General features: G+C 48.0%; 1 protein-coding gene across 5 annotated transcripts in view; it reads left to right on the top strand.

The window, feature by feature from the left end:
- Positions 1-18,351, top strand: part of LOC143774146 (phospholipid scramblase 1-like) — a 52,279-nt gene extending 33,928 nt beyond the window's left edge. For all 5 annotated transcript variants that reach the window (XR_013215481.1, XM_077261482.1, XM_077261480.1 and 2 more), the window contains one exon: positions 18,141-18,351. Coding sequence is in view for 4 of the 5 variants with exons in the window: in XM_077261482.1 (XP_077117597.1) it covers positions 18,141-18,200 (60 nt within the window). In the remaining variant the exon portion in view is untranslated. The remainder of the gene's footprint in view (positions 1-18,140) is intronic.
- Positions 18,352-22,147: the final 3,796 nt, after the last annotated feature.

Below are 22,147 nucleotides of genomic sequence, written 5' to 3'. Positions count from 1 at the left end.
CCAATCCAAACATAGAAGCATCTGTGTGAACAAGGAAACGTTTAGTTGGATCGGGTGCGGCCAATACAGGGGTATTGGTGAGGGCGTCCTTTAGCTGGCCGAAGGCTTCCTCACACTCTGGGGTCCAGGTTACCTGGCGGGGTTGGTTCTTACGGGTCAGATCAGTGAGGGGCTTGGCTACGCTGCTGTAATTGGGAATGAATTTCCTGTAATACCCCGCTGTCCCTAGAAACGCCATGACCCTGGTGGGGTGAGCCATTTGGCTATGGCCTCAATCTTGGCTGGTTCTGGTCGCTGTTTCCCACTTCCCACCCAATGCCCTACATACTGAACCTCTGCTTTGCCCACCTGACACTTGTTTGGGTTCAGGGTGATTCCGGCCTTGTGGATCCTGTCCAATACTGTCTCTAGGTGATTTAGATGCTCTTCCCATGTCGCGCTATAGATGGCGATGTCATCCAGGTAGGCACAAGCCTAGTCCTGGAGACCATCCAGAAGCCGGTCAGCCAGCCTCTGGAAGGTCGCTGGGGCATTCTTCATCCCGAATGGCATAACTCGAAACTGGAATAAGCCGAACGGGGTGACAAATGCCGACTTGGGAATAGCGTCAGGACTAAGGGGAATCTGCCAGTAGCCTTTGTGTTGTGAACTCTGTTTTTGGGCTCCCTCTTGTGGTCACAAGTGGTACTGTGTGAGTGCTGTCTTTGGGCTCCCTCTGGTGGCTCTTTGTGTCATTCTGCAGGTCTGAGGCTGGTTCAGCTGTCTCGTTATCTGTTGCTGGTTTCCTATTTAGCTCACCTGGACTTTCAGTGGTTGCCTGCTGTCGATGTATTCAGTGCTATTTTGATCTCTCCTGAATCCCTTCGTTATCAGTCTCGCCAAGAGAAGCTAAGTTTCTGTTTGGTTATTTTTTGCTCATCAGTGTTCAATATGTTTCTTGGTTATTTATTTGTCCTTGTCCAGCTTGCTAATATGTGATTTCCTTGCTTGCTGGTAGCTCTAGGGGGCTGAGTTTCTCCCCTCACCGTTAGTTGGTGTGGGGGTTCTTGTATTCTCAGCGTGGATATTTTGTATAGGGTTTTTTACTGACCGCACAGTTCCCTGCCTGTCTTCTGCTATCTAGTATTAGTGGGCCTCATTTGCTGAATCTGTTTTCATTTCTACGTTTTGTATTTTCCCCTTACTTCACCGTTATTGTTTGTTGGGGGCTTTCTATATCTTTGGGGTCATTTCTCTGAGGCAAGTGAGGTCTTACTTTCTCTATAGGGGTAGCAAGTTTCTCAGGCTGTGTCGAGACGTCCAGGAATTTAGGCACATTCACCGGCTACCTTTAGTGTGTTTGTTAGGATCAGGTTTTGCGGTCAGTCCAGTTACCACCTCCCTAGAGCTCGTTCTATGTTCAGTAACTTAGCTAGTTCATTCTGTGATCCCCAGCCACTAAGGATCATAACACCTTTGCATAGATCGATGGTGGTCAAATACTTTGCCCCCGCCAGCCGGTCTAACAACTCATCCACACGCGGCATGGGATACGCATCCGTCACCGTTTTCTCATTGAGCTTACGATAGTCTACACAAAACCGTGTAGTCCCATCCTTCTTGGGCACTAACACTACAGGGGAATGCCCAGGGACTATCTGACTCTTCAATGACCCCTAAACACAACATCTCTTGTATCTCTTGTCGCATCCCTTCTCGTACAGACTCAGGGACGCGGAAGGGGGGTTGTCGCAGGGGGGTCTGATCCTGGGTCTCAACCTTGTGTTGTGCCAGGCAAGTGTACCCTGGTCTCCCCGAAAACATCCTCTGTCGCTGCCTCAACAACGCCTCCGCCTGCTTTCTCTCCCGGGGACCTAGGTCTTCACCCCAGTGTACCTGGTCCCATGTTTTAGACTGAGTCCTTTCCCCTAAGACATCAGGCAAGGGAAGTCCGGCTAAATCCTCTGCTTCAGGTGCACAGATGGCCACTACCTCTTCAGGGCGCTCCCGGTAGGGCTTCAGCATATTCACGTGGAACATGCGGATAACCCTGGGGTTGTCACAATCGGCGACATTATAGGTGGTGTCGGCTATTTTCCCCACTACCTGGTAGGGCCCCTGCTATGCAGCTTGGAACTTGTTCTGCCTAGTGGGCTCTTAACACCAGGACCTTCTGTCCTATTTCCAAGGTGCGTTCTCTGGCCCTCCGATCGTACCATACGCGCTGGCGCTGCTGGGCCACCTGCATGTTCCCACGTACAGCCTGGGTCAGCTCCTGTAGGCGGTCCCGGAATTCCAGCACATAGGGTACAATAGGTACCCCTTCTATAATGCCCTCCCCTTCCCAAAGTTCTAGCACTAAGTCTAGGGGTCCCCTTACCCGCCTCCCGTATACCAGTTCGAACGGGGAGAACCCTGTGGATTCTTGGGGCACCTGCCGATAGGCAAACAGGAGGTGTGGCAAGAATTTCTCCCAGTCCCTGTAGGTCCTGGTAAAAGTCCCAATGAGTTGTTTTAACGTCCCGTTAAAGCGTTCACACAACCCATTGGTTTGCGGGTGGTACGGGGCGCTTCAAATGAACTTTACGCCGCACAGCTTCCACAGTTGGTTGGTCACCTCTGCTGTAAATTGGGTACCCTGGTCCGAGATAATCTCCCGGGGAAATCCAACCCGTGAGAAAACCTGGAGCAGGGCAGCCGCCACCGTCTCTGCCAGTATGTTAGGTAACGCAACCGCCTCTGGATACCGTGTGGCATAATCTACCACTGTCAATATATACCTTTTCCCTGACGGACTGGGTTTGGCTAACGGACCTATCAGATCGGCCGCTACTCGGCTAAATGGTTCCTCCACAATGGGGAGGGGGCGTAATTTGGCCTTGCATCGATCTCCCCTCTTGCCAATGCGCTGGCAACTGTCACAGGTCTGTCAGTACTGACGAACATCATAGGTAACCCCCGGCCAAAAGAAGTTTTGTGTCAGACGATGACTGACGCCGACGTGCCCAGCCAAGGGTATGTCATGAGAGATTCGCAGTAACTCCTGCCTATACTTCTTGGGAACTACCAGCTGTCGTTTTATAGTGGGGCTCGTCCCTGTGTGGTGCTGCTCTGTGATCCGGTGGAGGAGTCCCTGCTTCCATACAAACTGTTCCCCTTCCAGTACCCCTCTCCCCTCCTGTGCCTTCCCACAATATCCCTCCAATGAAGGATCCTCAAGTAACTCCCTCTTAAATTCAGCTGGGGTGGCCCAAGAAATGTGTCTGGCTATGGGAATATGTGTAGGGCTGGGATGTCTTACCTGGGCCTCCTCTGAGTGTGATTCCGCCTCCGTAGCTTGAGCTTGTCTCCGGGTGGTCACAGGATATGTCTCAGCCAGAGGGGCAACCGAGAAGGCCGACCACATGGGCCCCAAGTCATTTCCCAGCAAGACGTCTGCAGGCAAATCCTCCATCAAGCTGACCTCAACAAGGCCATCCCCGACTCCCCAGTTCAGGTGAATCCTGGCAGTGGGCAGTCGATGTATGGCTCCCCCTGCTACACGGACTGCCACTGTCCGGTCCGTCTTCTCTTGGTCCCGGACGAGATGAGGCTTCACAAGGGTCAAAGTTGCCCCGGCATCTCTTAGTCCTTGCATACGTTTCCCATTAACCCACACGACCTGTCGATGCTGTTGTCGATTATCTGCCCGGGCTGCCTGCACGGGGTCTACATGCAGCACTTCCTCCATCTCTTCCACCCCCTGGTTAGTCGTAGCCCCCAATGCCGGGTCAGCTTCGCCTTGGTAGCAGTGTACAGCGGCCCGGCTGAAGGTAGCTGTTCCCGCCTTTGGCCACTGGGTATGCTGAGTCCGGTTGGGACATTGTCTTTGCAGGTGGCCCAGCTGATGGCAGGTGTGGCATCGCGCCCCAGGGGGACTGTGGTAGGCTGGGTTTTTAGCTGGTCCCCCTACAATCTTCTGTGGTTTGGGGGCCTCCAGGTCCATGGGCGGACTCCTAGTGACCATCTTTGATCCGGACAACTGAGGCCTCCTGGCATCATGATGTTCATCGGCCAGACGAGCGGCCTCCTCAAGAGTCGTTGGCCGCCTGTCCCGAAGCCATTCCTGTGTCTCGGGGGTTAGTCCATTAAAGAATCGTTCTAACAAGAAGAGCTGGAGGACGTCCTCCTTAGTGGTTGCTTGGCTCCCTTATACCCACTGTAGCAGTGACCGCCGTAATTTACAGGCCCATTCAGCGTGGGTATCGGTTACTCGTTTTATAAGTCCGCGGAACTTTTGGCGGTATGCCTCTGGTGTCAGCGCATACTGAGCCAAGATCACTTCTTCCGCTGCCCGGCCTGTCAGCTTGCTGGCCAGAATCTGAATCCGTTCCTGCGGCTTCACTTGATGAAGGGCACACTGCTGCTCAAAGTCCTGCAGAAAGCCATCAATGTCTTCCTCTGCCTCCCCCAACTGTCGGAAGGCATTATACTGGATCTTTTTGTGGCTTACTGTTGAAGGTACCTGGGCGGAGGCCAGAGCTCCCCCTGCTCGCTGACTCTCCATCTTGGCCAGCTCCAGTTTGGTCCGCTCTGCCAACACCATCTTGGCTAGCTCTATCTTGGTCCGCTCGGCCATCTTTTCCTTCAGATCAGTACGCACATCAGCCATCACCTCTCGTATGATCTCTACTGCAGGGTTTGAGCCATAGAACGCCAGTCTGTTCTTTACCTCCCTCTGGAATTCAGTCTCCTCCATGTTCACATTGGGGGGCGCTGCACGGTCGTGTTCCACGATGGCTGCTATCAAATCCGCTTTTGTTTTGTTGCTGGCGATTTAACCCTCGGGCTTCCACCAGATGTTTAATGTAGTCCTCTTAAACTTCTGGTAGTTGTTTTCCATTCATTCCTTTCCTCCTGTAGACGGGGTATCACATCCCGCTGTCTGCCACCAGTGTAACGGGGTCTACCATGCTGGAGTACCTCTTTCAGTAACACCCCGTGTTTCAGGAGGTCCAATCTGCTTTGGCTGGAGTCTGAATGAAGGACGCTGGCTGGAATTGCTTGGTTACCTGGGCGCATATAAAAGATCACTGCTTCTCCACGTATTTCCAGTGTGACAACACTTTACTCACAGGACACAGCATATATCACACAGATACAGAGGGTGGGCCAATTGAAAAGCGGCAAGCCAGACATACATTACAATAGCCGCAGGTGGCCGGAGCCTGCCGGTATTTACTGTGGTTATTACAAAGGTTGGGGAGGTCAGAAGGGGGATATCTTGTCCCCTCTGCCCAGGGGCGCAGCCTGTGGGCTGATGCATTAGGGACATGCATCTCACATGGGACCTATTATACATACATATAGCTGCACAACATATTCTGGGTGCTGGGGGGTTCCGTAACGGGCTTCTTTCACACTAGCGTCGGCACGGGGTCTGTCGCTATGCATCGGCCCGACGTGCCGACGCGCGTTGTGAAAATAATGCCCGATGTGGGCAGCGGAAGCAGTCTTACGACGCTTCCGCTGCCCCATTGTAATGTCTGGGGAGGAGGGGGCGGAGTTTCGGCCGCGCATGTGTGGTCGAAAATGGTGGACACGACGTGCACAAAAACGTTACATGTAACTTTTTTTGTGCCGACGGTCTGCCAAAACACGATGCAACCGTCGCATGACGGTTGCGACGTGTGGCCATACGTTGCAATGCGTCGCGAATGTAAATCTATGGGGGAAAAACGCATCCTGCGGACAACTTTGCAGGATGCGTTTTTTCTCCTAAACGACGTATGCAAAGTGACGCTAGTGGGAAAGTAGCCTAACTCACAGCCAAAGCTAACACAGTTCTCCATCCTCCTCCTTCTCGACCTGTCCTCTGCCTTCGACACAGTCGACCACTGCCTACTGCTACATATTCTCTCTTCCCTCGGCATCAAAGACCTTGCCCTGTCCTGGATTGCCTCATACCTTTCTGGCACATTTGACATTTCACACTACCTCCTCATCCCGCCCTCTCTCTGTTGGAGTCCCTCAAGGCTCTGTCCTAGGGCCCCTACTTTTTTTTCCATCTATACCCTTGGCCCAGGACAACTCATAAATAGTGATGAGCAAATATACTCGTTACTTGAGATTTCCCGAGCACGCTCCGGTGTCCTCCGAGTATTTTTTTTTTTTTTTTTTTAGTGCTTGGAGATTGTTTTTTTTTCGCCACAGCTGGATGATTTACAGCTACTAGCAGCCAGGCCACCCCCACATGTACTTAGCCTGGCTAATAGCTGTAAATCATTCAGCTGACGCGATGAAAACTAAATCTCCAAGCACTAAAAAATACTCTGAGAACACTCTGAGGAAACTCTCGCTTCCTAAAACTCAATGTAGACAAAACCAAACTCCTCTTTCCTCCATCTCGTGCATCCCCCCCCCACCTGATCTATCTATCATGGTAAACGGCATCACGCTCTCTCCCACACCTGAAATCCGCTGCCTCTGGGTTACTCTCGACTCTGCCCTGTCCTTCAAGCCACACGTACAAACTCTTGCCACCTCCTGTCGCCTCCAACTCACAAATATTGCCAAAATCTGTCCTTTCCTCAGCCCACAATCTACCAAAACTCTTATGCATGCCCTCATCATCTCCCGCCTCGATTACTGCAACACCCTCTTCTGTGGCCTCCCCACTAACTCCCTTGCACCGCTCCAGTCTGTCCTCAACTCTGCTGCCCGGCTAATCCACCTCTCTCCTCGCTACTCCCCTGCTTCTCCCCTTTGCAAATCCCTCCACTGGCTCCCAATTCCCCAACGAATCCAGTTCAAACTACTAACACTGATCTACAAAGCCATCTACAACCTGCCCCCTCCCTATATCTCTGAACTAATCTCCCAATATCTTCCCTCACGTAATCTCTGATCCTCCCAAGACCTCCTTCTTCCCTCCACACTTATTCGTTCCTCACCCATCCTCCTCCAAGATTTCTCCCGAATATCCCCCATCCTCTGGAATTCTACGCCTCAACTTGTCCGATTATCCACCACCATCGGATCCTTCAGACGGAACCGGAAAACCCATCTCTTCAGGAAAGCCTACAGCCAGCAATAACCATTCTGCCGCCTCACCAACCACCCGAGCTGCAGCACCCCCGACTGTTATGACCCCAATGGCGAGGGTCTCAGAGGAACGTGGAAGTCTGCAGAATACAAAAATCCAGCTCATAGGGCAGTGGTAACTGGGTTGACCATATATCTACTCCTAACGCCAACACTAGAAGTAGCCGGGGATCATTCCTACGTTGATTCTAGATGACACGCGCCAGCCGGAGAATCTAGCTACCCCTAGTAGAGGAAAACAAAGACCTTTCTTGCCTCCAGAGAAGGGGACCCCAAAGCTGGATAGAAGCCCCCCACAAATAATGACGGTGAGGTAAGAGGAAATGACAAACACAGAAATGAACCAGGTTTAGCACAGAGAGGCCCGCTTACTGATAGCAGAATAAAGAAAGGTAACTTATATGGTCAACAAAAACCCTATCAAAATCCACACTGGAAATTCAAGAACCCCCGAACCGTCTAACGGTCCGGGGGGAGAACACCAGCCCCCTAGAGCTTCCAGCAAAGGTCAGGATATAGATTTGGAACAAGCTGGACAAAAATATTAAACCAAAACAAATAGCAAAAAGCAAAAGGCAGACTTAGCTGATATAACTGGAACCAGGATCAGTAGACAAGAGCACAGCAGACTAGCTCTGATAACTACGTTGCCAGGCATTGAACTGAAGGTCCAGGGAGCTTATATAGCAACACCCCTAACTAACGACCCAGGTGCGGATAAAAGGAAAGACAGAAAAACCAGAGTCAAAAAACTAGTAACCACTAGAGGGAGCAAAAAGCAAATTCACAACACCCGACCTTCTGTCTCTTCCTCATTATCCCATAGATTGTAAGTCCGCAAGGACAGAGTCCTCTCCCCTCTGTACCAGTCTGTCATTGTAAATTTGTTTGCTGTAAACGATATCTTTAACTCTGTATGTAACCTCTTTCTCATGTACAGCCCCATGGAATTAATGGTGCTATCTAAATAAATAACAATAATTTATTTTATTTATATAGCGCCTAGATATTCCGCAGCGCTTTACATTATAGAGGGGACTTGTACAGAGAATAGACTTTACAGCATAACAATAAACAGATCAAAACAGATACCAAGAGGAGTGAGGGCCCCTCTCACCAGATACCAAGAGGAGTGAGGGCCCCTCTCACCAGATACCAAGAGGAGTGAGGGCCCTGCTCACCAGATACCAAGATGAGTGAGGGCTCGCTCACCAGATACCAAGAGGAGTGAGGCCCCCGCTCACCAGATACCAAGAGGAGTGAGGCCCCCGCTCACCAGATACCAAGAGGAGTGAGGCCCCCGCTCACCAGATACCAAGAGGAGTGAGGCCCCCGCTCACCAGATACCAAGAGGAGTGAGGCCCCCGCTCACCAGATACCAAGAGGAGTGAGGCCCCCGCTCACCAGATACCAAGAGGAGTGAGGCCCCCGCTCACCAGATACCAAGAGGAGTGAGGCCCCCGCTCACCAGATACCAAGAGGAGTGAGGCCCCCGCTCACCAGATACCAAGAGGAGTGAGGCCCCCGCTCACCAGATACCAAGAGGAGTGAGGCCCTCGCTCACCAGATACCAAGAGGAGTGAGGCCCCCGCTCACCAGATACCAAGAGGAGTGAGGCCCCCGCTCACCAGATACCAAGAGGAGTGAGGGCCCCGCTCACCAGATACCAAGAGGAGTGAGGGCCCCGCTCACCAGATACCAAGAGGAGTGAGGGCCCCGCTCACCAGATACCAAGAGGAGTGAGGGCCCCGCTCACCAGATACCAAGAGGAGTGAGGGCCCCGCTCACCAGATACCAAGAGGAGTGAGGGCCCTGCTTGCAAGCTTACAAGCTATGAGGAAAGAGGGGAGACACGAGAGGTGGATGGTAACAATTGCTTTCGTTGTTAGGACCAGCCATAGCGTAAGAATTAGGTGTTCATGTAAAGCTGCATGAACCGGTTATCAGCCTAAATATGTAACCGTACAGACACAGAGTGCTATTAACTGCATGAAGCGCCTGACAACATGATGCGAGGAACCTGATAATGGTTTAACTTTTTCGAATGTGTCACACGGATAGTTAGGCTAATGCTTTGAGACGGCAGGCCAGTCTAAACAAATGCGTTTTTAGGGCACGCTTAAAACTGGGGGGATTGGGGATTAATCGTATTAACCTGGGTAGTGCATTCCAAAGAATTGACACAGCACATGAAAAGCCTTGGAGACGGGAGTGGGAGGTTCTGATTATTGAGGATGTTAACCTCAGGTCATTAGCAGAACGGAGGGCACAGGTAGGGTGGTAGACTGAGACCAGGGAGGAGATGTAGGGTGGTGCTGAGCCATGGAGTGCTTTGTGGATGAGAGTTATAAGTTTGTACTGGATTCTGGAGTGGATGGGTAACCAGTGTAATGACTGGCACAGGGTAGAGGCATCTGTGTAACGGTTGGTGGGGAATATAATCCTGGCTGCAGCATTCAGGACAGATTGGAGCAAGGAGAGTTTGGTAAGAGGGAGACCGATTAGTAGAGAGTTACAATAGTCCAGACGAGAATGAATGAGTGAAACAGAGTTTTTGCAGAGTCAAAAGTAAGAAAAGAATATACCACATATCCATCACTTCATACTATATATACTGTTATGACCCCAGTGGACAGGGTCTCAGAGGAACGTGTAAGTCTGCAAGATACAAAAATCCAGCTCATAGGGCTGTGGTAACTGGGTTGACCAAATAGCTACTCCTAACGCCAACACTAGAAGTAGCCGGGGATCATGCCTACGGTGATCGCTAGATGACTCGCGCCAGCCGGAGAATCTAACTACCCCTAGGAGAAGAAAACAAAGACCTCTCTTGCCTCCAGAGAAAGGGACCCCAAAGCAAGATACAAGCCCCCCACAAATAATAACGGTGGGGTAAGAGGAAATGACAAACACAGAAATGAACCAGGTTCAGCAAAGAGAGGCCAGCTTACTAATAGCAGAATATAGCAAGATAACTTATCTGGTCAACAAAAACCCTATAAAAATCCACGCTGGAGATTCAAGAACCCCCGAACCGTCTAACGGTCCGGGGGGAGAACACCAGCCCCCTAGAGCTTCCAGCAAAGGTCAGGATACAGATAGGAACAAGCTGGACAAAAATACCAAACAAAACAAAAGCAAAAAGCAAAGAAGCAGACTTAGCTTGGAAAACAGGAACCAGGATCAGAGGACAAGAGCACAACAGATTAGCTCTGATTTCAACGATGCCAGGCATTGAACTGAAGGTCCAGGGAGCTTATATAGCAACGCCCCTGAACTAACGGCCCAGGTGAGGATATAGAAAAAGACAGACGCTCCAGAGTCAAATCACTAATGACCACTAGAGGGAGCAAAAAGCAAAATCACAACAGTACCCCCCCCTTAGTGAGGGGTCACCGAACCCTCACCACGACCACCAGGGCGATCAGGATGAGCGGCGTGAAAGGCACAAACTAAATCGGCCGCATGAACATCAGAGGCGACCACTCAGGAATTATCTTCCTGACCATAGCCCTTCCACTTGACCAGGTACTGAAGCCTCCGCCTGGAGAGACGAGAATCCAAGATCTTCTCCACCACGTACTCCAACTCGCCCTCAACCAACACCGGAGCAGGAGGCTCAGCAGAAGGAACCACAGGCACAACGTACCGCCGCAACAAGGACCTATGAAACACGTTGTGGATAGCAAACGACACAGGAAGATCCAGGCGAAAGGATACAGGATTAAGAATTTCCAATATCTTGTAAGGACCAATAAAACGAGGTTTAAATTTGGGAGAGGAAACCTTCATAGGAACAAAGCGGGAAGAAAGCCACACCAAATCCCCAACACGTAGTCGGGGACCCACACCGCGGCGGCGGTTGGCAAAGCGCTGAGCCCTCTCCTGTGACAACTTCAAGTTGTCCACCACAAGATTCCAGATCCGCTGCAACCTATCCACCACAGAATCCACCCCAGGGCAGTCAGAAGGTTCCACATGACCCGAAGAAAAACGAGGGTGGAAACCAGAGTTGCAGAAAAACGGCGAAACCAAGGTGGCGGAACTAGCCCGATTATTAAGGGCAAACTCAGCTAACGGCAAGAAGGTCACCCAATCGTCCTGATCAGCAGAGACAAAACACCTCAAATAAGCCTCCAAAGTCTGATTAGTTCGCTCCGTCTGTCCATTAGTCTGAGGATGGAAAGCAGACGAAAACGACAAGTCAATGCCCATCCTACTACAAAAGGATCGCCAGAATCTGGAAACGAACTGGGATCCTCTGTCTGACACAATATTCTCAGGGATGCCGTGCAAACGAACCACGTTCTGGAAAAACACAGGAACCAGATCGGAAGAGGAAGGCAGCTTAGGCAAAGGAACCAAATGGACCATCTTGGAGAAGCGATCACATATCACCCAGATAACAGACATGCCCTGAGACACCGGAAGATCAGAAATGAAATCCATGGAGATATGTGTCCAAGGTCTCTTAGGGACAGGCAAGGGCAAGAGCAACCCGCTGGCACGAGAACAGCAAGGCTTAGCTCGAGCACAAGTCCCACAGGACTGTACAAATGACCGCACATCCCTAGACAAGGAAGGCCACCAAAAGGATCTGGCCACCAGATCTCTGGTGCCAAAAATTCCTGGGTGACCTGCCAACACAGAGGAATGAACCTCGGAAATGACTCTGCTGGTCCACTTATCAGGCACAAACAGTCTGTCAGGTGGACAAGAATCAGGCCTATCAGCCTGAAATCTCTGCAACACACGTCGCAGATCTGGAGAAATAGCTGACAAGATAATACCATCCTTAAGAATACCAACAGGTTCAGCGACTCCAGGAGCATCAGGCACAAAGCTCCTGGAAAGAGCATCGGCCTTCACATTCTTTGAACCTGGTAAATACGAGACAACAAAGTCAAAACGGGAGAAAAACAATGACAAGCGGGCCTGTCTAGGATTCAGGCGTTTAGCAGACTCGAGATACATCAGATTTTTGTGATCAGTCAAGACCACCACACGATGCTTAGCACCCTCGAGCCAATGACGCCACTCCTCAAATGCCCATTTCATGGCCAACAACTCCCGATTGCCCACATCATAATTTCGCTCCGCAGGCGAAAACTTCCTAGAGAAAAAGGCGCAAGGTCTCATAACAGAGCAACCAGGGCCTCTCTGCGACAAAACGGCCCCTGCTCCAATCTCTGAAGCATCCACCTCAACTTGAAAGGGAAGCGAGACATCAGGCTGGCACAAAACAGGCGCCGAAGTAAACCGACGTTTCAACTCCTGGAAAGCCTCCACGGCAGCAGGAGCCCAATTAACCACATCGGAGCCCTTCTTGGTCATATCCGTCAAAGGTTTCACAATGCTAGAAAAGTTAGCGATAAAACGACGGTAGAAGTTAGCGAAACCCAAGAACTTCTGAAGACTCTTAACTGACGAGGGCTGAGTCCAATCAAGAATAGCTCGGACCTTGACTGGGTCCATCTCCACAGCAGAAGGGGAAAAAATGAACCCCAAAAAGGGAACCTTCTGTACACCAAAAAGACACTTTGAGCCCTTGACAAACAAAGAATTTTCACGCAAAATTTTAAAGACCATCCTGACCTGCTCCACATGCGAGTCCCAATTATCAGAAAAAAACAGAATATCATCCAGATAAACGATCAGAAATTTATCCAGATAGTTCCGGAAAATGTCATGCATAAAGGACTGAAAAACTGAAGGGGCATTAGAGAGCCCAAAAGGCATCACCAAGTACTCAAAATGACCTTCGGGCGTATTGAATGCGGTTTTCCATTCATCCCCTTGCTTAATGCGCACAAGGTTGTACGCACCACGAAGGTCTATCTTGGTGAACCACTTGGCACCTTTAATCCGGGCAAACAAGTCAGACAACAGCGGCAAAGGATACTGAAATTTGACAGTGATCTTATTTAAAAGCCGATAGTCAATACAAGGCCTCAAAGATCCGTCCTTTTTAGCCACAAAAAAGAATCCCGCACCAAGAGGGGAAGAAGACGGACGGATGTGTCCTTTCTCCAGAGACTCCTTGATATATGAACGCATAGCGGTATGTTCAGGTATCGACAGATTAAACAGTCTTCCCTTAGGAAATTTACTGCCTGGAATCAAATCTATTGCACAGTCACATTCCCTATGAGGAGGCAATGCACTGGACCTGGACTCGCTAAAGACATCCTGATAATCAGACAAGTACTCCGGAACTTCCGAAGGCGTAGAAGAAGCAATAGACACAGGCAGGGAATCCTCATGAATACCACGACAGCCCCAACTAGACACTGACATAGCCTTCCAGTCAAGGACTGGATTATGGGTCTGTAACCATGGCAGCCCCAAAACAACCAAATCATGCATTTTATGTAGAACGAGAAAACGTATCACCTCGCGGTGTTCAGGAGTCATGCACATGGTAACCTGTGTCCAATACTGCGGCTTATTTTCTGCCAATGGCGTAGCATCAATACCCCTAAGAGGGATAGGATTTTCTAATGGTTCAAGAATAAAACCACAGCGCTTAGCAAATGAGAGATCCATAAGACTCAGGGCAGCACCTGAATCTACAAACGCCATGACAGGATAAGATGACAGTGAGCAAATCAAAGTTACAGACAGAATAAACTTAGGATGCAAATTACCAACGGTGACAGGACTAACAACCTTAGATATACGTTTAGAGCATGCTGAGATAACATGTGTAGAATCACCACAGTAGTAGCACAAGCCATTCCGGCGTCTATGAATTTTCCTCTCATTTCTAGTCTGAATTCTATCACATTGCATCAAATCAGGTGTCTGTTCAGACAACACCATGAGGGAATTTGCGGTTTTTCTATCACATTGCATCACATCAGGTGTCCGTTCAGACAACACCATGAGGGAATTTGCGGTTTTGCGCTCCCGCAACCGCCGGTCAATTTGAATAGCCAGGGACATGGTATCATTCAGACCTGTGGGAATGGGAAAACCCACCATAACATTCTTAATGGCCTCAGAAACCATTTCTAAAATTAGCGGCCAGTGCACACTCGTTCCAATGTGTCAGCACGGACCATTTCCGAAATTTTTGGCAATACACCTCAGCCTCGTCCTGGCCCTGAGACATAGCCAGCAAGGCTTTCTCTGCCTGAATCTCAAGATTGGGTTCCTCATAAAGTAAACCGAGCGCCAGAAAAAACGCATCAATATCAGCCAATGCCGGATCTCCTGGCGCCAACGAAAAAGCCCAATCCTGAGGGTCACCCCGTAAGAATGAAATAACAATTTTTACTTGTTGAGCAGAGTCTCCAGACGAACAAGGTTTCAGGGACAAAAATAATTTACAATTATTCCTGAAATTCCTAAACTTAAATCGGTCTCCTGAAAACAGTTCAGGAATCGGAATCTTGGGTTCAGACCTAGGATTTCTGGTAACATAATCTTGTATACCCTGCACACGAGCGGCAAGCTGGTCCACACTTGTAATCAAGGTCTGGACATTCATGTCTGCAGCAAGCTTAAGCCACTCTGAGGTAAAGGGGAAAAGAAAAAAAAAAAAAATGAGAGAGGAAAAAAAACCTCAAAATTTTCTTTCTTATAATCCCACTTCTGCAATGCATTAAACATTTAATACTGGCCTGGCATACTGTTATGACCCCAGTGGACAGGGTCTCAGAGGAACGTGTAAGTCTGCAAGATACAATAATCCAGCTCATAGGGCTGTGGTAACTGGGTTGACCAAATAGCTACTCCTAACGCCAACACTAGAAGTAGCCGGGGATCATGCCTACGGTGATCGCTAGATGACTCGCGCCAGCCGGAGAATCTAACTACCCCTAGGAGAAGAAAACAAAGACCTCTCTTGCCTCCAGAGAAAGGGACCCCAAAGCAAGATACAAGCCCCCCACAAATAATAACGGTGAGGTAAGAGGAAATGACAAACACAGAAATGAACCAGGTTCAGCAAAGAGAGGCCAGCTTACTAATAGCAGAATATAGCAAGATAACTTATCTGGTCAACAAAAACCCTATAAAAATCCACGCTGGAGATTCAAGAACCCCCGAACCGTCTAACGGTCCGGGGGGAGAACACCAGCCCCCTAGAGCTTCCAGCAAAGGTCAGGATACAGATAGGAACAAGCTGGACAAAAATACCAAACAAAACAAAAGCAAAGAAGCAGACTTAGCTTGAAAAACAGGAACCAGGATCAGAGGACAAGAGCACAACAGATTAGCTCTGATTTCAACGATGCCAGGCATTGAACTGAAGGTCCAGGGAGCTTATATAGCAACGCCCCTGAACTAACGGCCCAGGTGAGGATATAGAAAAAGACAGACGCTCCAGAGTCAAATCACTAATGACCACTAGAGGGAGCAAAAAGCAAAATCACAACAATATACACCATATATATCATCAGCAGGTGTGTAATATACCATGTATACATCACTCCATACTATATATACTGTATATATCATTATCAGCAGGTGTGTAATATACCCCGTATCCATCACTCCATGCTATATATACTGTATATATCATTATCAGCAGGTGTGTAATATACCCCGTATCCATCACTCCATGCTATATATACTGTATATATCATTATCAGCAGGTGTGTAATATACCCCGTATCCATCACTCCATACTATATATACTGTATATATCATTATCAGCAGGTGTGTAATATACCCCGTATCCATCACTCCATACTATATATACTGTATATATCATTATCAGCAGGTGTGTAATGTACCCCGTATCCATCACTCCATGCTGTATATACTGTATCATTATCAGCATGTGTAATATACCATGTATCCATCACTCCATACTATATATACTGTATATATCATTATCAGCATGTGTAATATACCCTGTATCCATCACTCCATACTATATATACTGTATATATCATTAGCAGGTGTGTAATATACCATGTATCCATCACTCCATACTATATATACTGTATATCATTAGCAGGTGTGTAATATACCCTGTATCCATCACTTCATACTATATATACTGTATATATCATTATCAGCAGGTGTGTAATATATCCCTTATCCATCACTCCATGCTATATATACTGTATATATCATTATCAGCAGGTGTGTAATATACCCCGTATCCATCACTCCATACTATATATACTGTATATATCATTATCAGCAGGTGTGTAATATACCCCGTATCCATCACTCCATGCTATATATACTGTATATATCATTATCAGCATGTGTAATATACCATGTATCCATCACTCCATACTATATATACTGTATATATCATTATCAGCATGTGTAATATACCCTGTATCCATCACTCCATACTATATATACTGTATATATCATTAGCAGGTGTGTAATATACCCTGTATCCATCACTCCATACTATATATACTGTATATGTCATTATCAGCAGCTGTGTAATATACCATGTATCCATCACTCCATACTATATACTTTATATATCAATATCAACAGCTGTGTATTATACCCAGTATCCTACTCCATACTATATATACTGTATCATTATCAGCAGGTGTTTAATATACCACATATCCATCACTCCATACTATATATACTGTATATATCATCAGCAGCTGTGTAATATACCCTGTATCCATCATTCCATACTATATATACTGTATATATCATCAGCAGCTGTGTAATATACCATGTATCCATCCCTCCATACTATATATACTGTATATCATCAGCAAGTGTGTAATATACCCCGTATCATCACTCCATACTATATATACTGTATATATCATTATCAGCAGCTGTGTAATATACCATGTATCCATCACTCCATACTATATATACTGTATATATCATCAGCAGCTGTGTAATATACCATGTATCCATCCCTCCATACTATATATACTGTATATCATCAGCAGGTGTGTAATATACCCTGTATCATCAGTCCATACTATATATACTGTATATATCATTATTAGCAGCTGTGTAATATACCATGTATATATCACTCCATACTATATATACTGTATATATCATTATCAGCAGGTGTGTAATATACCATGTATCCATCACTCCATACTATATATACTGTATATATCATTATCAGCAGCTGTGTAATATACCATGTATCCATCACTCCATACTATATATACTGTATATATCATTATCAGCAGGTGTGTAATATACCATGTATCTATCACTCTATACTATATATACTGTATATCATTATCAGCAGGTGTGTAATATACCATGTATCCATCACTCCATACTATATATACTGTATATATCATTATCAGCAGCTGTGTAATATACCATGTATCCATCACTCCATACTATATATACTGTATATATCATTATCAGCAGGTGTGTAATATACCCCGTATCATCACTCCATACTATATATACTGTATATATCATTATCAGCAGCTGTGTAATATACCATGTATATATCACTCCATACTATATATACTGTATATATCATTATCAGCAGGTGTGTAATATACCATGTATCTATCACTCTATACTATATATACTGTATATATCATTATCAGCAGGTGTGTAATATACCATGTATCCATCACTCCATACTATATATACTGTATATATCATTATCAGCAGCTGTGTAATATACCATGTATCCATCACTCCATACTATATATACTGTATATATCATTATCAGCAGGTGTGTAATATACCATGTATCCATCACTCCATACTATATATACTGTATATATCATTATCAGCAGCTGTGTAATATACCATGTATACATCACTCCATACTATATATACTGTATATATCATTATCAGCAGCTGTGTAATATACCATGTATCCATCACTCCATACTATATATACTGTATATATCATTATCAGCAGCTGTGTAATATACCATGTATACATCACTCCATACTATATATACTGTATATATCATTATCAGCAGCTGTGTAATATACCATGTATCCATCACTCCATATCATTTGTCATGTGACTAGTAGTGTTGGGTTCTACTGGTCAGTGTTTGCTGTGACCGCGGCACACGGCCATCTTTGTTTGACTTTCGGTGGATCTGCCTTCGGTGACGCCATCTTTTCTGTTCTCTCTTCAGGATTACGCGTTCTTTGAAAGGTCAAGAAGTAAGAAGGAGCGCCACACGGTGATCAGCTAACGCCGCCCGGTGCTGCCGCCATCTTTGTATCCACAGTTTACACCCTGTCCCCTCCCCCACTCATGTACTCCAACGTTTACACTTCTCTGTACGAGCTGCCGTATTTTCTATTATATTATATATACTGATAATAAAGGTTATTACTCTGTAATTGCCATGGTAACAGCACATCGATTGGAGGGTCCTGCAGCATCCGCTCCCTATAGAATGCAGACATGGTGATGATGGGGGGAGTGAAGGGGCCTGATGGGAGGAATGAAGCGACCGATTGATGGGGGAGTGTAGGGGCCGAATGATGGGGGGAGTGTGGGGGCCAAATGATGGGGGGAGCGTGGGGCCGAATGATGGGGGGAGTGTGGGGGCCGAATGATGGGGGGAGCGTGGGGGCCGAATGATGGGGGGGGAGTGTGGGGGCCGAATGATGGGGGGAGTGTGGGGGCCGAATGATGGGGGGAGTGTGGGGGCCGAATGATGGGGGGAGTGTGGGGGCCGAATGATGGGGGGGGAGTGTGGGGGCCGAATGATGGGGGGGGGGGGGGAGTGAAGGGGCCGAATGTCTCTCGCTGTCTGTCTGTTTGTTTCTCTCTGTTTCTCTCTTTGTCTCTGTTTCTCACGGTTTCTGTTTCTCTCTGTTTCTGTCTCTTTCTGTCTGTTTGTCTCTCAGTTTGTCTCTTCCTCTCTGTCTCTCTTTTCTGTCTCTCGCTGCACTTTCCTCTTCCCCCAGTATTACCGTTCGTTTCTCTTCCTCCTCCATGGAGGTGAGGTCTGGGAGGAGATCTGACAGTCTCTTGAGGTGAGTGTCTCTCACTGCGGAGTATTTGGGGCACCTCAGCAGGAAGTGGGCCTCATCCTCCATGGCCTCCTGGGGGCACAGCTGGCACAGTCTGCTCTCTCTTGGGGCTTGTAGTTCGGTCGGCGGCGCCCGGATTCGATGAGTAGGCTGTGGGCGCTCAGTCTGTATCGGCTCTGGATCTGTCGCTCTTTGGGGTTTTCTAGTTTCTCTAGATATGGGGCCAGTTTGTACTCCCTCTGTAGGTTCTGATACATCGTCAGTTTCTGGGGTTTGTTTATTATTATACATTTTTATAGCGCCATTTATTCCATGGCGCGTTACATGTGAAATACGGGGCAAATATAGACAAATACATTAAACATGAGCAAAAAACAAGGCACTAACAGGTACATAAGGAGGGAGAGAGGACCCTGCCCGCGAGGGCTCAGTCTGCAGGGGATGGGTGAGGATACACTAGGAGAGGGCAGAGCTGGTTGTGCGGCGGTTCAGTAGGTTGAGGATCGCTGCAGGCTGTAGGCTTGTTGGAGGAGGTGGGTCTTCAGGTTCTTTTTGAAGGTTTCTATGGTAGGCGAGAGTCTGATGTGTTGGGGTAGAGCAGTGTTTTTCAACCAGTGTGCCGCGGCACATGGTCGGGTGTGCCGCGGGGAACGGGAGTCAGCTGTTCTCTGTGCCGACTGTCAAGCTGACAGCCGGCACAGAGAAGCTGCAGCGCGCCGGCTCCCGGAGATCAATTGTACTCGCAGACATCTACCAGCTGCGAGTACAATTGAGGCTCTGACTGCCGGGTCAGAGCGACGCCAGCAGCGTGATCAAGTCATGTGATCACGCTGCTGACATCACTATCCGGCGCGCAGGAGAAAGAAGAGACTTGGTGGTAAGTGCTCCTGTGCTGTGGAGCTGAAGACACCGAAGATTCAGCGTGGGGTGGGTTTATGGGGAGTATGTGGGGGGATTTATTAAGTGTGGGGGGATTTATTCAGTGGGGGGGGGAATTTATTCAGTGTGGGGGGGGGATTTATTCAGTGTGGGGGGGGGATTTATTCAGTGTGTGGGGGGATTTATTCAGTGTGTGTGGGGGATTTATTCAGTGTGTACGTGGGGGGGGGCTGGAATTTATTTAGCATGTGTGGGGCAGGGTGCATTTATTCTGTGGAAGGGGATGGATTTATTCTATCGGAAGGGCAGTGGATATATTCTGTGGGGGTGAGTGGGGAGATGGGGGTGGACACAGTAGCGAGGGGAAAAATGCGTGCTGACAGTACTGGGAGCAACGGTGATGGGATGTGTGAGGACAGTATGGGGAGTCGGGGGAATGTGTGAGGGGGGAATGTGTGAGGAGGAAATATGGAGAGAGCAAAGGGGTATGTTAGCAGGGGGGGGGGGATGTACAGGAGGAGGCTATTAGAAATGTGTGCAGACAGTATGGGGGGATGAAAGTGTGAGTGGACACATAATAGATACTGAGTAGTGTGAGGGTAACAGCCAGGAGGAGACAGTATGCCAAGTAGGAGGAGTGTAATGAAGGGGCACAGTAGAGAGACTGGGCTCTCTATGAGGGACACCGTATGAGAAGGCAGTGTGAAGTATGGAAAAGAGAGAGAGGGTAGTGTGGATGGCATGTACCATAAGAGGGACAGTGAGGGTCATATTATGTGCTGGGAATAAAGTGAGGGGCAATTATTTACTCAGAGGCTCGGCCTAGGGCAGATATTGTTATTCCGGAGCATTATAATAACACTGCTATCTTTAAGGGTGTTGTGTCGGGATGTGCTGCAGAAGACAGGAGAAGATGGAAGTCTGCAGAAACGAGCTCTGCCGGTGGATGAGAAGAGTCATCATGGCATCTGGACAAGGTGAAGATGAAAAGAAAGAGGCGACTCCACAAACAACGTCATCTATCAGGTACATGGATGTAAATGTGTTTTTTTTGTGATACTAATTCTCATTTTTATTTGTTAGGAACATTAAAGGGGATGTCCAAGGTTGTGATGAGTCTGCAGTCATACTATGTGACTGCAGACTTCTGAATTCTCACAGTGCACACTGCTATCATAATTCTCTGATGTTGGTGATTTACATACATGCGGTCACGTGCTGACTAGACATGTGTGGCCTCATTCAATGAAAATGAATTGACTGAGGCCGGACACGTCTAGTTAGAATGTGACCAGAAGTATCCAAATCACATACTTGTGCTGTCATGACCGTCCACTCTGGCCACCGGCAAGGGAGAATCCTGAAAGTGTGCAGTGCTTGCGCTGTGAGAATTCAGAAGCCTGCAGTCACATAGAATGACTGCAGACTTTCATCTCAAACCTGGACGCACCATTTTGTGCCATTTTGGTTGGTGGTGTGCCTCGGGATTTTTTAAGTATAAAAAGTGTGCCGCGGCTCAAAAAAGGTTGAAAATCACTGGGGTAGAGAGTGCCAGAGTATGGAGGAAGCACAGGAGAAGTCTTGGATGCGGTTGTGGGAAGAAGAGCTGAGAGGGGAGTAGAAGAGGAGATCTTGTGAAGATCGAAGGTTGCGTATAGGTAAGTACTGGTAGACCATGTCGGAGATGTATGGAGGAGACTGGTTGTGGATGGCTTTGTACGTCACTGTAAGGGTTTTGAACTGGAGTCTCTGGGTGATAGGAAGCCAGTGAAGGGCTTGGCATAGGGGAGTGGCTGGGGAATAGCGGGGAGACAGTTAGATTAGTCAGGCAGCAGAGTGTAGGATGGATTGGAGTGGTGCCAGAGTGTTAGAGGGGAGGCCAGAGAGTAGGAGGTTGCAGTAGTCAAGGCGGGACATAAGGGCGTGCACTAGTGTTTGTGTGGTGTCGCGGTCAAGAAATGTGCAGATCCTGGAAATATTTTTGAGTTTGAGACAGCAGGAGGAGGCAAGGGCTTGGATATGTGGCTTGAAAGAGAGGGCAGTGTCGAGGCTCACCCCGAGACACCGGGCGTATGGGACTGGGGAAAGTGAGCAGCCATTGACCTTGATGGATAGGTTTGGTGGAGGGGTAGAGTGAGATGGGGGAAAGATTATGAATTCTGTTTTGTCCATGTTCAGTTTTAGAAAGCGAGCAGAAAAGAAGGCCGAGATAGCAGACAGACAGTGTGGGATTTTGGCAAGTAAGGAGGTGAGGTCAGGTCCGGATGGGTAGATCTGA

This window comes from Ranitomeya variabilis, chromosome 5 (assembly GCF_051348905.1).
Source record: "Ranitomeya variabilis isolate aRanVar5 chromosome 5, aRanVar5.hap1, whole genome shotgun sequence".
In the NCBI taxonomy this organism is placed as follows: Eukaryota; Metazoa; Chordata; class Amphibia; order Anura; family Dendrobatidae; genus Ranitomeya; species Ranitomeya variabilis.
The sequence above is the reverse complement of the archived record's forward strand: the minus strand, read 5'-3'. Positions and strand labels throughout refer to the sequence as shown.